This window comes from Scyliorhinus canicula, chromosome 15 (genome assembly GCF_902713615.1).
Source record: "Scyliorhinus canicula chromosome 15, sScyCan1.1, whole genome shotgun sequence".
Lineage (NCBI taxonomy): Eukaryota > Metazoa > Chordata > Chondrichthyes > Carcharhiniformes > Scyliorhinidae > Scyliorhinus > Scyliorhinus canicula.
This window is the reverse complement of record NC_052160.1, coordinates 17,251,226-17,268,579: the sequence shown is the minus strand read 5'-3', so window position 1 is coordinate 17,268,579 and position 17,354 is coordinate 17,251,226. Positions and strand designations below refer to the sequence as shown.

At 43.5% G+C, this 17,354-nt stretch overlaps 1 protein-coding gene and 1 long non-coding RNA gene across 5 annotated transcripts in view; one reads left to right on the top strand and one right to left on the bottom strand.

Annotated features, from left to right (window-relative positions):
* cacna1ha (calcium channel, voltage-dependent, T type, alpha 1H subunit a) overlaps nt 1–1,624 on the bottom strand; it is an 806,165-nt gene extending 804,541 nt beyond the window's left edge. For 3 of the 4 annotated variants that reach the window (XM_038819421.1, XM_038819419.1, XM_038819420.1), the window contains exons 1-2: nt 1,028–1,624; nt 177–499 (exon numbers count right to left, since the gene is read on the bottom strand). In XM_038819421.1, the coding sequence (XP_038675349.1) occupies nt 177–478 (302 nt within the window). In that variant the 5' untranslated portion in view covers nt 479–499; nt 1,028–1,624. Of the gene's footprint in view, nt 1–176; nt 500–1,027 lie in introns of those variants that run through there. The other variant, XM_038819422.1, reaches the window with a different exon arrangement.
* On the top strand, nt 305–11,506 carry LOC119978062. The gene is made up of 3 exons (XR_005463364.1): nt 305–445; nt 8,077–8,180; nt 10,617–11,506. It is a non-coding gene; the product is annotated as an uncharacterized LOC119978062 (long non-coding RNA).
* Nucleotides 11,507–17,354: the final 5,848 nt, after the last annotated feature.

Below are 17,354 nucleotides of genomic sequence, written 5' to 3'. Positions count from 1 at the left end.
TTGTGAGAAGACGAGAAGGGATAATGAAAACTTCAGGTAAAATATTAAGCAGACCATTTTTGCAAACCTGGAGGTTTTTTTTTAAACCCTAAATGAATTTAAAGTTGTCAAACAACCTTGAAACCGACTCTGGCTCTTCGAAGTTCACATTGGAGAGCGGGGGGAGAAAAGGATATGGGTTACAAACCACTTTGAGGCACCAACTCCGCGGTCGCGTTGTCTGCTTGAGGCAGAAGAAGACGGCGGGCGCTAGGGCCGGGTATGGGAGCTGCTCAGTGGCGGCTTCTGACGCTGTCTCCACTACTCCGAGCTCCTGAGCCGAGAAGCTGCTGCCGCTCGATGGTCCCACGCTTCCCATTGCGACATTCCCACCGCCGCCGTCAGCCTCGGCGTCCGTCGGGAATCTGCCGGCCACCGGGACCCGGACATCCTCGTTCCCCAGAGGGTGAGCCGATTGCCTCCTCTCGCCATCGGTCATGGTAGCTTGGAAATGGGAAATCTGATCAGGCGAGAGTCACCCGAGACATTGATGAGTAACAAAGTATTTATTCTCTGAGACATCACACGAACAAACGAATCGCAAACAACAGAGGGGGGGGGGGGGGGATAAAGATTCAGAAGTTTCTCTTGTCTTCCCAAGACTGGAAGCTAGACTAATCTAGACTGCGCTTCCTTAAACAGGCTATGGCCGGGCTCTTTGTTGCTTTTCAAATTCCAAACCATTTGAATTGTGTCACTTGGCCATAAGCACAGACTAGTTCGGCAGATCCCACCTCTAAAGGGTTCTGCATTGTTTTGTATCGTGTTGCCACAAGTGGTGGGCCCCACTAAAAAAAACACTTGGATTGCAAATTGTACCCGGGTGAAACATTCTGTTCTATCTGTCTGTCAATTCAGCAAAGCGATACTGTTGAATTATAACGTGCGTTTGATGATTGTTTTCAACTTGCAAAGGGACCTTGACAAATATTTTTTCAAACGCGCATTGAATTACTTAACGACAGGCGTTGAACGCCTGCTTTCTTACCTTAATATCGGTGAGTGATGTGTTCCCATAAGTATATCCTTTTGTCTTTCGATGGTATTAAATAAATGCTATTCCCCCGGCCACATTGGGTTCATCACACTGCCATCTCATATTGGATGTGCGTCTGAAGTGTGTGGATGTGTAGGTTAAACACCCAACAGCGGACAAAATAAAAGCAGCGAGGAAAGCGCCACTGATGAGACTCCCACGCGGCTGAGCCGCCCCAGATCTGGCTGCGATCCGGAGTTTGGGTCCAGTCTCAGAAGAGCAGCAGATTTGTGATGTCTGTGCAGGAGCGGGCTTCTTGCGGTCCTTGCTGGCACCTCACCTCCCAACACCAGGAAAGTTCCCGTTCCAGCCACAGGAGCAAACAAGAGACACGTGATTCTGTGGGGTTGGTGCGGGTGGGGGTGAAATCAGCAACGGATCCCAGATCAATGGGGAATCCATAGCTTTAGGAAGTCCATTGCAGAGTCACGCCTCCGCGCGTTTGCTATGTTATCCGTAGAGGTATTCGTATTTTGTTTTGTCAATTGCACATTTTCCATCCGCCTTTTCCCTTCCCGAGGATGTTCCTTGGCTGTGTGTGTGTGTGTCTAATGTTGCGGGCGCTCCTTATTTTGAGGGTTGCCTCCAGGTGCGGGGTGATGGGTGCTCTAGAGATTCAGCTGCTTGTTGTTGTCATGCACTGCGGGGAGCGGGGGGGGGGGGGGGGGATGTCCTCGGTTCCTCCCAGCTGTTAATTTCGCTCCCTGGAAGGTGGCTTGAAAAATAAATGGAATGTGTGCCCTTTTTTAAACTCTCCTTAAATCGACACTTTTTCCGTCCCCCCCCCCCCCCCCCCCCCAAACAAACTTCAACCTTGTCAGAATAAATCATTGAGCAAGTGCGCGATGTTCTTGTCATCAGTTTTCACTGTCTATACGAGTTAGTGGGTCTGGAAAGTGGTGAGTTTCATTGCATCACAGTTAGACTCCAGTGGTGTTTTTGTGTGTGTGTTATTTGCAAATAGGGATGTGGAGACCCGAATCGAGCGGGTTCCTGTGACAATAAATCAATTCGCATTTAATAACTCGTGCGGTGTTCTTTCTCGCACTTGGAATGAGGAGGGAGTTTCAGACCAATGACTGGACGTTCTCGCTATCTGGATACCTTACAAAGAAACGTTTTTCTTCCCTCTGTGTTGGTCAGTGTAAAACTTCGGCTGCACAACTGTGCGAAAATAAATGAGTGACAAAGCGTGGTGGTGTCCTCTCTCAGTTGTGTAAATGATCGTGTCCGCTTCTGAAACCTTCCCAGCGACCGCGCCTCTCCACCTCTTACTGGCTTGACTGCTATTATTGAAGTACAAGGGGATGGCCGAAGATGGGTCACTTTTTTTGTTCATCTGCAATTAGAAGTAACAGGAGCTGGTACCCAGTGAAGGGGCAGCATTTCCGACAGGCTAAGGTAGAAAGACTTTTAAAAAAACAATGCGATGCTGTCCAATAAAATTATAAAATGGTTAAAGCACAGAAGGCGGACCATTTGGCCCGCCGTCTCCGTTCTGGCTCTGTAAGAGCAGACAAGGATGCACCAATAACGTTGCAAGATTATTAGTGTTCACCAGAGCTGTGAGAGGAAGTTCGAAATTTACAAGTGTAAACTGCGTGCCTTTTGCTTACTCACCTCCAGTAAACACCATGCACATTGTTAAATTGGGCCATGTTGCGGGATCACGGACGAGTGAGTATATTTACATATTACAAAAGACTGCCCCTGTTGCCCTGTGGTGACCTCTGCATTGGTTTTATGTTTTTTGCCATTCGATCGGTACTGGACTCATTAGACTGGGTCAACCTCAGACTTTAAGCCCAAAACACGACGAATATTCATTGTGAAACGCGCAGGGGTATTTGTGTGGGAGCACCGTCGCGCGTTGCTGAGATAGCGTGGGCAGTTCATTGGAAAGAATGCTGCTGCAAGCATTTAAATCGACATGAGCATGGCATAAATATGATAATTCGCATAAATAGCATTATCACATAAATGCTACTTTCGAGGTAAACGCTGAAATAAATCCCCAAATCAAAAATAATAAATAAAAACAGGAATTGCTGGAAATACTCAGCAAGTCTGGCAGTATCTGTGGAGAAAGAAACTGAGTTAATGTGCCGGGTCGATGATCTTCCCTTTCTGTTACTGATTTCCAGTCTCCTAATTAATGGTCCAGGACTCCCCCATTCGGTATTTGTGCTCTGATGCTGCGGAGCAACGGCCACTTGTCTTACTGGAGCGTCTGTAACGCAGTAAAAGTGCCAAGGCGCTTCGCAGGAGGGCTCTCAAACAAACATTGACACTGAGTCACACGAGGAGGTATCACGGCAGATGATCTACAGCTTGGTTAAGGGGGAGGGAGCAAAGAGTGCCTTGAAGCTGTTAAGAGAGGAAGAGGGATTTCAAAAGGGAATTCCACAATTTGTTGCGTTAGTGGCTGAAGGCAAGTTTGCCAGTGGTGGGAAGATTAAAATCAGGAAGTCTCAAAACGCCAGAGCACATATCTCGGAGGGTGATAGGACTGGAGGACATTGCATTGATGGGGGGGGGGGGGGGGGGGGAGGCATGGAAGGATTTGAAAACGAGAATGACAATCCTAAAAAATTAGGCACAGTTTGACTGGGAGACAATGTGGGTCAGAGAGCACAGAGATTATGACTGAACGGGACATGGTGCAAGTTAGGACATGACTTGTGGGATGACCTCAAGTTTACACAGGGTAGAACATGATCGGTCAACTCGGAGTGCATTGGAATAGTCAGGTTGAGAGGCAACAAAGACAAGAATGAAGGATTCAGCAGCAGGTCAGCTGAGGTACGGTGGAGCCTGGAGGTAGAAAGAGACGGTCTTCCTGATGTCATGGGTGTGTGGTCAGAAGCTGATCTCGAGGTCAAAGATGACACCAAACTTTCAAACAGTCTGGTTCACCCTCAGGCAGGAAGAAGATAAAGTTGGTAACGAGGGAACAGAGGTTGTGGCGGGTGCCAAAGACCATTTCCATAAGACCATCAGAAATAGGAACAGGAGTAGGCCATTCAGCCCTTGAGACTGTTCCATCATTTAATACAATCACGGATGGCCTACCACTCACTAGTTCACTTTCCTGCCTTATCCCTGTAACCTTTAATTCCCCCACTGATTGAAAACCTATCAATCTCAGCCTTAAAAATATTCAAGGACTCAGCATCCACAGCTTCCTCGGGTAAAGAAATATGAAGATTCACCACTCTTTGAGAGAAGAAATTCTTCCTCAAATCTATCTTTTTTTTTTAAATTTCCAATTAAGGGGCAATTTAGCGATGCCAATCCATCTACCCACCACATCTTTGGGTTGTGGGAGTGAGACCCACGCAGACATGGGAAGGATGTGCAAACTCCACATGGACAGGGGCCGGGATTGAACCCAGATCCTTGGCGCTGTGAGGCAGCAGTGCTAACCACTGTGTCACCATGCCACCCCTTCAAGTCTATCTTAAATGAGCACACCCTTTCCTGCGAATGTGCCCTCTGATCCTACACTCTCCCATGAGCGGAAATATCCTCCCAACATTTACCTTGTCTAACCCCCTAAGAATCTTTTTTCAATATCATCTCTTATTCTTCTAAACTCCAAGGAGTACAGGTGCAAACTGATCATTTTTTCCTCATATGGCAAAATCTCGAAACCACTAATTCAGTACTGCATGTTGGATAAGCAGTCAGACCAATAAGTGACTGGCAGGGTCGAGAGAGATGGTGGTGAAGTAAGTGTGTTGTCAGTGTGCAGGTGGAAATTAATACTCTTCAGATGATGTTGCAGAGAGACAGCTTGTAGATTAGACATTGGAGGGGGTAAAGGATTGATAATTGGGGAATGCCAGAGGTAAGAGTGCAGGATCAGGAAAAGAAGCCATTGCAGGTGATTTTCTCACCATGACTTGGTGGGTCGGTATTGAACCATATTTCAACCAGCTGGATTGCAGTGGAGACTGGTAGTGAAGAATGGTGTGATCAGTCAGGTCAAAGGCTGCAGACAGGTCAGGGAGGGATAGTTTACTTTTGTTAGATAGGATGTACTTTATGACCTTGATGAGAGCTGTTCAATACTGTGACCGAGGTGGAAATGGGATTGAGTTCTTTGAAAGATTACAAAAACTTTATTAACGTTGCACAGGATGATACATAAGGCTGACTTTGAGAACCCTTTAGCGCCCATTCTTGAAGCAGCTTTTGTTGTCAGTTTCCAGCTCTTTAAAAGGGGAAGAAATGGATGGCTAACACTGAATACTGCCTTTTCTGATAAAACCTATAACTGTCAACTGGCCAATTCATCTATATCTGTAAAATGTAACCTGGCCTATTGGTTTTCCAGGAAAAGGGTTAACCATGGTGAAGATTGTTGTTACTAATAAAGAGAACATCACTCAAGATGGAAAATAGAGATCAAATCTATTTAATTCCGAAGAGATGCCTGCATGGGGATTGCAATAAGAACAAATGCCAAATTATCATGACCAAAAGTTTATGCCTTTTTCAGGAAATAATATCCATTTTAGGGGCTCAGCGAATATGAATTTTCAGTGAGTCCATTTATATGTGAAATAAGTATCAACGGATATCGATCTACCTTCACACTGAGCATTAAGTAAATTTGCTAGCATGTGCCACAAACTGAAGATGCAAGAGCAGACTGTAGTGTTTGTGTACTGCAATACATTGTCATTTCACACCATTTTCACATGTTTCAATATAATTGACAGCAGACTTGTGGTAAGTTTGCGGTTCTTTTCTAAAATCACGGTTTGTTGCCAGGACAGGTGTAGTAGTGTCTGTGTGGGTCTCCTCAGGGTGCTCCGGTTTTCTCCCACAAGTCCCGAAAGACAGGCTGTTCGGTGAATTGGACATTCTAAATTCTCCCTCAGCCCGAGCAGGCGCCAGAGTGTGGCGACTAGGGGATTTTTACAGTAACTTCATTGCAGTGCTAATGTAAGCCCACTTGTGACAATAATAAAGATTATTATTAGTAGTAGTAGACGAGGGAAAGAGGTAGTAACTAATTCGTTAGATAGAATTTTCCATAGCAGAGCACATTTACCATCGTCAGTTGTGTGTTAAAAATAACACGATTTTTTGTTTATTCCACACTTGAAGGCCGAGCTCTCACTGGGTACTAAGGAGATAAGCAGTGTTCAACACTAAAGCCTGTGTCAACTTATTTTTCTCCAAATGAACTTTGACAAGATGTGGATGTCACCATTCATTCCCTTCTACAATCTCTGCTTCCTTGCCATTGTCTCTATGACCATCCCCATAAACTCTTACAAACTGAACTAAACTCTGAAAAGGTTTGATATTTCATTAGTCCCAAAGCCCAGCATCAAATTCCATATCTGATTTGTCACCAAGACCTCTACTTTATCTCCATACAACACTCACCTCTTCCACTGCTGCTGAAACCTTCATCATCCTGTTATTAAGTTTGGGCTGAGCGCCCTTAATACCCTTGTTTGCCTCCCATCATTCACCCTCGATAACGTCCAATTTGATCAAAAATCAAAGACCCATGCACTGTCCCGCACCAAATCCTCCTCGCTCATCAATTCATATTTTCAGGGTCCTATGCTGATTCTCTCTCCGTCCCCTACTCCCCACCTCACATTCCCCCCCCCCCCCCCCCATGTGTTGAATTTAAAATCTTTGTCCTCATCTTCAAATTGATTATAAGGCATTGCCCCATTTTATCTCTGATGATTTGTATGTGCCAGTTCTCTATTGCACTATTGGTGTCAGAGCTTTCAGTGGACACTGAAACCTTTATCACACTGTTGACAGATTTAGATCAAATTCTGTGACCTCAGATCCGTCATCTTCCATAAACTCAGCAGACCAAATCTGTGTTATTCACCAATTCCACCTCTTCCGTTTGTTTAATCATCTGAAAACCAACACTTCCAGAAGCTTTTCTTCAAGGAAAATCACTCACGGGATGTTGTTGCTGCTGGCTAGGCCAGCTTTTATTTCCCATCCCTCATTACCCTTGGGAAGGTGGTGGTGAGCTGCCTTCCTGAACCACTGCAGTGCCTAAGGTGTAGGTACATCCACAGTGCTGCCAGTGTTGGCTGGATGGGTGGTTCTTGATGTTGGGACGCCAACAGCATGGGTTCAATTGCCCTACCAGCTAAGCTTATTCATGAAGGCCCTGCCCGGCCTTCTCAACCTTGCCCCTCCCTGAGGTCTGGTGACCCGCAGGTTAAATCACCACCGGTTAGCTCTCTTTCAAAAGTAAGAAGTCTTACAACACCAGGTTAAAATCCAACAGGTTTGTTTCAAACACTAGCTTTCGGAGCACTGCTCCTTCCTCAGGTGAATAAGGAAGGAGCAGTGCCGCAAAAGCTAGTGTTTGAAAAAAACCTGTTGGACTTTAACCTGGTGTTGGAAGACTTCTTACTGTGCTCACCCCAGTACAACGCCAGCATCTCCACATCATGACTACCTCTTTCAAAAGGGGAGATTACTATGGTCCTCGGGGACTGTGGTGACTCTCATTCAGAATTCCAGGATTTTGACACAGCGACTGCTTATCCAGGAGGCATGTAGGATTCAAGTCTGTCGATTTTAACTTTATCCAAGTGAACTTTGGGAGAACAGGTTTTTGGCCTAGTTCTCCCAACACGATAAATTTCGCTTATTTTATCAACTTTTAGTGTAAAACCCACACCCGCTCCCGCCGTCCTATTTTTTAAAGGGCCTTGGGACATGTTTGTGTTTAAGGGGCTACATGAAATCCAAGTTGTTCCTGTTGCAAGCAGCAAGGAGAAAGGTTGGCGAAAAGTGAGTTTTCTTTCAAAGGTAAAAACAAACCATTGGAGACTCGGTACATTGAATGGATGCACATTAAACAATTTGACCATTCAAACAATTGCCTACCATAAGAGATGCAACTGAATTGCCATTTAGTAACATCAATTAGTTTTTTTAAAAGCATGATTGCAGTGAAAGCAGGCGGGGCCTCAATATGCAATCCTTCCTTGTAGGCAAGCACACTGAGCAACAGGCCAAGGAATCTCCGATGACCAACCAACTTAAGGACGTACGATAACCACAGGAGAACCGGAAGACACAAATCACAGACAGCAGCGTAAGCCTTAACTAGTTTGCCCCCCATGTCGTGGTGTGTTGGTGTCCGACTCCATTGTGACTGGGACATGGTTGCCAAGAATGATTTGCCAAAATGGTTGAGGCAACTTGCCCCCACCAGCAAAAGAAAAATGCAGGAAATTTAGAAAAAAAAATAGAAATCTGAGCACCATCCTTGGGATGGAACATTTGGTGTTCAAGACGTAAAAGAAAAGTAACTGGAAAGAGAAGTGAAGGGATAGTCATTAAAATATGTAAAGTTAGGTGAAAGAAGACAATTGGTGCTGAATCATGTCACCATGGACTCCCACCTTCTCTCACCAGCTTTAGATTTATCCACAATTAAGGTGAATGGGCGAACATCGTTGGCTAGGTGGCGTACAAGCGGAAAATCCTTTTTGTTTGCTTCACCTCCACTAGGCTTTTTACACAATGCCCCGAAAGAATAGTTTATTGTACAGGTGCGCAATGCATTTTTTTGATCATCTCCAACCAAGAATACATTGGTATCATTCTAATACCAAACAAATTGAATATACCCTTAGATCTGTGGTCATTATTCCTGCTCTTGTGTCCCAGTGGTGCTGTCACTCCTGCTGCTAGCGGCGTCCATCCATCACGCATAATAAAACCATAGTCAAATGTTGTTTTGAATATGAATTGGAAACTGTATGTGTAACCAATAACAAATGTTTGCAAATATCTTGAAGTGAACAACCTTTGCTCAGCGGCAACCCTCTCGCCTTTGAATCCATATGGTCTGGGTTCAGTTCCATACTAGGGACCAGAGTACATAATCATACTGACATATAATCATGGGTCTTTACAGCACAGAAATAAGATCTTCGGCCCATCTTGTCTGCGCTGGCGCCATCAAGGACCTCTCTATTCTAATCCCATTTTCCAAACCTTGGTCGGTAGCCTGTACGCTGTGGTGTTTCAACTGCTCATCTAAATGCTTCTTAAATGTTGTGAGGATTCCCGCCTCTAGCACCCTTTCAGACAGTGAGTTCCCGACTCCCACCACCCTCTGGGTGAAAGAGTGTTTCCTCAAATCCCCTCTAGATCTCCTGTCCCCTACTTTAAATCTATGCACCTAGTTATTGACCTCTCTACTATGGGGAAAAGTGTCTTCCTATGTACCCTATTTATGCCCCAATCAGCCCCCCTCTCCCCCCAGCCTTCTCTGCTCCAAGGAAAACAACCCCAGCCTAACCAGGCTCCCCTCATAGCTGAAATACTCCACCTCAGACAGCATCCTGGTGAATCTCCTCTGCACCCTTTTAACTGTAATCACATCCTTCTTATAGTGTGACTCTCTCAAGTCGATATAAACGATCCCATGGCATTGTTGGAAGAATATGGGAGTTCTATTTGATGTCCATCAACACACATTACAGAAGCATATTATAGGTCACTATCTCATTGCTTTGTGGGAGGAAGCTTGTGCACACACTGGCTGCAGCCTTCCCTGCATTATAATAATGTCCACACTATTTAAAGATCCTTATTTGGACTTGAAAGGCGCCGTTTCATTGGCTCTGCTAATGTTCTTAAAGACTTCGAATCCCAGGTTTGCAGCAGACGAACTCGGGACTTCCGACTTGTTTTATGCAACTCTAACCAGTCAGGACACAGCAGTTTAAAGTTCCTGTTTTTATCATGTTTTTATATTCCACCGAGAAAATAATCAGGATCTTAATTCTGGTCTCCATCTGAATTTGGATTAACTTGACAATTAACCATCAATACATAAGGAATATATTCAGGAACTTGAAACTGCTGTGTCCTGATTGGTTAGAATTCCAGAATCAGTATTTGCCAACGCGCCACACCCTTCAAGCCACACTTGGATTACACTTGGTTTATTGAATCCGTTACGCATAAATATATAAACATATTTTTACTCAGCAGATAAACATCAGTTAATGTTTTGACTACTTTGATACAGTGGCAAAATATTAGATCGGTAATCGCAACAGAAGCATTCAAGTGAAGACGGAATAGCGGCCTTTTTAGAAGTGATACATTTAAAAGTGATACAGAAACACGCCCCCATAGTCATATCACACGATAGACAAGCAGGGAAGGCAGCCGTTTCGCGGCGTGTATTTGAACTTTTACGGAATAGCAGCGCCATTACTTCTGCAATTAACTTTGGTGGTTTTAATACCACAAAATTCAAAGTACTTAGTACTAAAGTTGTAAATACACAGAGTTATGGAATGATGCCCCGTCCTAGCTTACAGTATATACATTTGGCCGTGGGCACTATTCAGGAGCAGAGAAAGTGGAGATTTTCAGTATTCCTATCTTTCGGATGAAACGAGATAATTTACTGCTCAAAAGAAATCTTCACGTGTGCCTCCCTCTAACACGTTGTTTAATGTCAGCGGGGATTAGCAGGCTTTTAAACAGATGTTTTTTTTTCTAACAGGCTAGGACATAACATCTTTTGTAAACCGAAGTATGACACATCGCAGCCCCGGAATCACTATTAAGGAAGTATTTCATACCAAGCGTCTTGACAGGGGAAATTCCTGGCATGTTCGCAAACATCTTTATTGAGAAATGAAAGTTTAGAAGGCGTATTATTCCGCAACAGAAATTGGATCTTTTTTTTAATGCTGTCAACCTTTAGACATGCAGAGATTTCTTGGGAGAATTAATTCATGATTCCTTGAACGTATTTGCATTGTAATGTACTTGATGCCCTTTACTGTGCAAAGCTTTATTTCCGTTCTTTCGAATCCCCGATATCAAATCATTATTATAATAAAACAATGACTGTGTAACTCGCCTCCTGGGAGCAGTTTGATTCCACGCTGAACCCATTTACAACTCACTTCCAGAGGGACAAACATCCGGCTATTTAAAACTGGCGATGGCATTTCTCTCCTGTTCTTCTGGATGGGTGAGAACGGGAAACGCCAACAAGACCTGGCCAGCTCCTTCACTCAATAAAACACGATCGCTCCCAAAAAAAACCACCAGCGGCATCGGTCCAATTTATTAACCAACCCAAGTTGGGGTGGGGAATGGGAGCCAAAATGAACGGCCACGTTGCTCACCGTGCTATTGCAATTATTTGCTACTCCCTGTTCGGCAACAACTACTTTGTGGGATATGCAACGTGACACTGGAGTGAGGGAAAGACACGCTTGCCCCACGATAGTTAAGATCCAATCAACGCAGGACCCTCCTCAGAATGTGACACCCGATGTGACGGGATGACGCTGTAGTATCATTGAAGATAACTTTTTGGGTTATGAAGTTTGCCCAATCTAAAATGCTTCGGGAAACCCTAAGATTGCTTTAAAATTGATTTCGCAATTCCACCTTATGGGCTGAAATTATTTCGCAAGTTCGCGTGCATCTTTCGTGATACCCTTGATTGCATTTTTAAAAATGAAATGACGTGCTAAATTTAAGAGCGATTAATGAAATGAAGTTACTGTGAAAAGCCCCTAGTCGCCACATTCCGGCGCCTGTCCTGGGAGGCTGGTACGGGAATCGAACCGTGCTGCTGGCCTGCTTGGTCTGCTTTAAAACCCAGAGATTTAGCCCAGTGAGCTAAACCAGCCCCTGAGTGAGCATCCCTAAAGGGGGTTGGGGCGAGAGGAGAGAGATGATCTTCTTTCAGACAGATGCAGGAAGATCGAGTCTGTGCATTTTAAAGACAGTATTTGCCCCTCTCCATTGTGTCATTCTAGGGGTTTCCGCACTGAATCTAGCATTGTAAAGGACAAAGCTTGTCCCAGAGCTCACTTTTCCTTTACAGTCTCAATACATTATTAAATACTCGGCTTGAGGGGCGTACATTTATAGAGAATATACAAAATTTCTTAGAATATGAAGCACAGTTTGACCCAACTAGTCGGTGCTGGCTGTGTCAAATCTGTACACCCAGTACATCCACTTCATTTAAATCTTACTACATATCTTTCTATTCCCTTTTCACAGACTTCAAAGTTCCTCACGTCCTCTGTTGCTGTGGAGTTCTTCAGATTTCAAGTTTTGTCCTTAAACAGATCTGTGGAGAGAAAAGAAATGACAGGTCTCTTACTCCAGAGGTGTTGAAATTACTTCCTCCAGGTTCTTTGAGATTTTTCATACTTGTGCCTGAATTGTGCCCCTAGAGTGTATGGAAGTCAGCTTTCAGAGAGGAAAAAATGCCCATATGTCTCCAACCTCACCTGTGCTCTGAATCCCAGGGTATATTCCTGCTGATTTAGACTAGAAACGTATGGATCCAGAAAAGACCATTGCAGTCTATTGAGGTCCTGACAGTATTCAGAACCACACATCTGTCAAATATTTCTCCAAGCGGGGGCGGCATGTGGCACAGTGGTTAGCACTGTGACTGCGGCGCTGAAGACCTGGGTTCAAGTCCCGGCCCTGGGTCACTGTCCATGTGGAGTTTGCACATTTTCCCCATGTCTGTGTGGGTTTCACCCCCACAACCCAAAGATGTGCGGAGTAGGTGGATTGGCAATGCTAATTTGCCCCTTAATTGGAAAAAAATAATTGGGTACTCTAAATTTATTTTAAATATATATTTCTCCAGGCATTTATCCAAACCCTTCATTTGCTGATAAAATACTATCTCTCCTCCCTCCCTTGTCAGACCCTTTCATTAAATTACATCGACCACTCATCAACCAAGCTCCCCACTCTAGACTGGCACTTTTGCATTTGATTAACCTGTCCCTTCTTTTGTGTTGTTTCCACCAGTTTGCTATCATTTGCAAACTTAGATGGGGTTTATCTGTGTCTTCACTTTCATGTCATCTTGTAATGAAAGCCATCTTTCACTTTCAAGTGAAGATAACAATGGCTTCAACCTCTGAGGCATTGCACTAGTTACCCTCTCCCATGCTCATGCAGTTCCACATACAGTCACTCTGTGCTCCTCTGCTTCGACCAACTGTCAATCCATTTATTTAGCATTTCAGCCATGAAATGCAAATAAACATTTACTAAGTTTCTGCTGTTATCTCCTTAAAGAACACCAAGCGATTCATCAGTATGATCTCCCTTCCATGAAACCAAGCTGGTATTATTTTTTAAATAAGTCTGTAATTTTCCAATCGTTCATCATTTGTTCCATCAAACTACCCTCCAATATTTTCATGATAATGGATGTCAGGATAATTGCTCTGTAATCATACCGTTGTTCATAATAGGAAAGCACCATGTTTCCTTTTCTCCAATCCTCAGACATAAGCATAATTTCTAATGATTACTTCATGATGCTCCCGTTAACTTGTTGAATTTGCTATTTACTTGGTACCCTAGGGGGCAATACACCGGGTCCCATTGTTGTGACATTCTTCAAAGTCTTACATTTGCCCACCACCTCATTCTTGGTTACATTAATTTTCTTAGAATCTTGGCATCCTGTCCAAGAAATTTAACCACAACAACCAGAAGGATATATGTGGTTTTCTTCATGAAGAAACAAAGAGTTAATTTACAATATTTTCCATTCCCTGATCATTTAAATCCAATTTTAAGCTGGCATGCCAACTGAACAGACAGATACTGTGTGTGTGTGGCTGGGAGGGGGGGGAGGAGGAGGGGATGAGGGTGTGTGTGTGTGTGGGGGGGGGGGGGGGGGTGACACAAGGCCTAACTATTAGGCCTCATCAGTTTCCCACTTACACTCATCAGATGTTTCAGGCAGCAGGAGGCCCACTGGCTAGGACTGAACAAATGGTCACTGCTACTCAGGTAAGCCATGAGGCAAGGGCTTCAGAAGGGTTTCACAATCAAGAAGGTTGGCGCCCATGGCAGACGAGGCCTGAACGTTCCTTTTGGAACTTGGAGAAGTATACTTGCTCCTCCTGATCCAACCAAATAAGCAAAGAGGATGAAAATGTTAATGTCAGCCTACTCGTGACACTAATAAAGATTATTAATAAAGATTATTAAATCACAGAAGGTGAACTTTGCCCTGAGGAGTTCAGTACAAGGGTTCTTTAGGCGGTGGCAGCCTTTCCTGGACTTCCTGGCGGAACGGTAGGGAAATAGACCGGCGGCAGCAGCAACCCGGGGGGGGGGGGGGGGGTTTGGTTCGGTGGGAGGGAAAACTGTGTACATGGGTTTGTGGGATGTGGCGGGTGTTATCTCTCCTTTTTGTTGTTTGGGTGTTCTTTGGTTTTTTATTTTGTTTGTAGTTGCTTTTGAAGTTGGGTGGGTGTTGTTCTTGGGTTTTTACCGCTGTTATTTTGTTAATATTGTTGTGATGTTTATATTTTGTAAAAATTTCAATAAAAATTATTCTAAAAAAAATTATTAAATCACAACTTTATTGCTGCTCAAGCCATGAGACAAAATATCACCAGGCTCTAATCACATAATCACACCTGTATCTACATATTTCAAGAAGACCCTGCTGGTTTCAGGTGGCTAAGATTGCTGCCTGCTCAGAAAAACAGTTAAAGTAGGTGACAGGGAGAACAGAGAGGGGAGTTGGTGAGTAAGTCTTCTATCTGAGATTTTAACACCCTGCCTGCTTAGTTTTAGTGTGAAGGATTAAAAGCAGTTAGGATTAAAATTTCCTGATTCAATATAATATTTCCAATTTGGACACCATTGTTTCCCATCGTTTGTTACAAAAAATATGTATAAAAACCCTTTACATTAAACCTGATCATGCTGTTTGTTTTGGCTCTATTAGTTTCACCACTTTCCTAATTTTAGTATCCTAATTTCTATTCTCTGGCCGACATGTGGCTTTGTATCCAAGGGATGGTCTTTCCTTTTCTTGTTGTGCTTAACCCCTGGTTGCATTTCCCTTTTTGCCCACACTAGCCTCCTTTTTCCTCTATTGCACCTCTTTTTAAGTGATATGTGTGGTTATTTTGAATTGTCCCCTTCATGTCGTTCCATGCTAAAAACCTCTCCAATCTATCACCTTCAGATTGCACCTTATTCCTCTGAAACTGCCTCTTAAAAATTGAGTTTGTGTGGTCATGCTTTTCTTTTTTAAAAATATGGTTACATTAGCGTTTTCCCATTTTTACAAACAATACAACATGCCCTCAAAACTGGTACAGTGCAACATGATCAATGCCAGGACGAAACCAACTCAGTCGGTTCAGTAAATCTGGCGCTTGCACATACACAGAAAGTAGGGAGGACAAGTAATAGGGTGGGTGGGAAAAGGATAAAGCCATGAAAACATGACAAAGTGGCACACACCCTCACATCTGGTATATTAGAGGCAGAACCACATAACCAGCAGAAAACCTTGTCGGAGTATGTCTGACACTACAGAGCCTGAGTATTTGAGTTAGGGGCTCACACTTTTTGGAGCGCATCAAATTTGGGTCAGAGTATACAAGTTTGAAATCCATTAGGATGCACTCCATAATAATTTTATGACAATTCTGAACAGAAGGAGGCTTATTGCTAATCCAGGAACAAAGGATATTCTTCCACGCTGCAAGTGTTAGGATAATGTATAGCTTTTTCTCATTGCGTCAATTATCTTTTTGTCAGACCCAAGAACAAAGGATCAAACTCTAAGGCCGTATCAAATATCTTCTCAAGCTCTTTAATTGTGCCCAAACAGTAGGATTTAATTTTGACACAGGACCAGAGACTAGTTTCCATGTTTGGCACCGTGAAGCTACAGCAGGGTCTGTACTGTGCTTTAATCTTGATGTAACATTCAGATGGTGCAATAGTTTAAGTTGGAACTCCTTTGTTCCATTACAATCCGAGGTTCTATTGCCATTTTCCCAGATAGTGCCCCAGGTCTCCTGGTCAATATTCACTGCAAGATCTTTTTCCCAAGGCCGCAGAGTCTCTAGCATATTTGTACAGGATCTAGAACATAATATGTCATAACACTTGCTAATTATTTGCTTTGGTTCCATAGATAACATTGTTTTTGCCATCGGGGAGACACTAGCATTATGTCAGAGAGATGTCTTATAAAATCTCGAAGTTGTAGATATCTGAAAAAGGACTATCTAGGGACATCATATTGTTGACACAATTACTCAAAAGATAACGAGGAAGCACCCCTCAGCATGTCCCCTAGCCTAATAAGTCCCCTATCTTTCCAAATATCAAAACCATGATTTATAAGGCCTAAAAGCAAATTACTGCGGATGCTGGAATCTGAAACAAAAGAGAAAATGCTAGAAAATCTCAGCAAGTATGGCCAGCATCTGAAGGGAGAGAAAAGAGCTAACGTTTCGAGTCCGATGACTCTTTGTCAAAGCATTTATAAGACCTTTTGGGGAACTGAGTTAGCCTGAGTGGGAGAGAGAGAGTGGAAGTCAAATTAAATATACCTTCCAACTTACAAACCATCCTGCACACTCTCAGAGTGTTGATGATTATTGGATTCTCACACTTGTTCAGCACAATCCTAAAATCGCTAAGAAACAACAAAACATGTAAGGCGTATTCAGATTGGTCAGCTTCAATATCAAGCCGAATGGAGGCGTGGTTCCATCTAACCCATTCTTGTATAAATCTGAGATGTGAGGCTAATTGATACATCTTATTATTCAGCACCCCAGACCTCCCTTTGAACTAGGAAGCTGCAATCTGGCCAATCTTAAGTGAGGTCTCTTTTTACTCCAACCATTAACAGAAAGCAAAATTCAGAGCCTCTGTAAAGGAAAAAACAACCTAGACAACACATTCAACTTAATCAGTGCTCTCCCACCCAGCCACGATATCAAAAAGAGGACCAATGATGCAGGTTCCAATTCATAGACGCGGATAAGGAAGGGAAGTTTGCCTTCGGTAACTGCCAAAATGAAGGGGTAATAGAAATACCCAAATAAGTAAATCCCGAGGGAGACCATCTAAAGGGGAAGGGAACAAGGAGGGGAAGCCTTCCCTGATGCCTCACATTTCGTAAAGCTGATTTTGTAGCCCAAAAAGGAGCCAAACCTACCCATAATGACAGTAAAAACAGGAACAGAGACGTCTGGCATAGACACAAATAGCAACACATCTTCCACCTATAACATTGCTTCCCACCACAAAACAACCCACACACCAAAAGATTCTGTCTCATGGCTTCCACTGGAGGTTAAATAGTTATTGCAAACAATAAAAGTAAAACCCTGCCTAGACTAAATTATCAGATCTATAGCTGTTAGTAAGAACTGCCACCAGAGGATTTTTATAAAGCATTTGTGTCCAC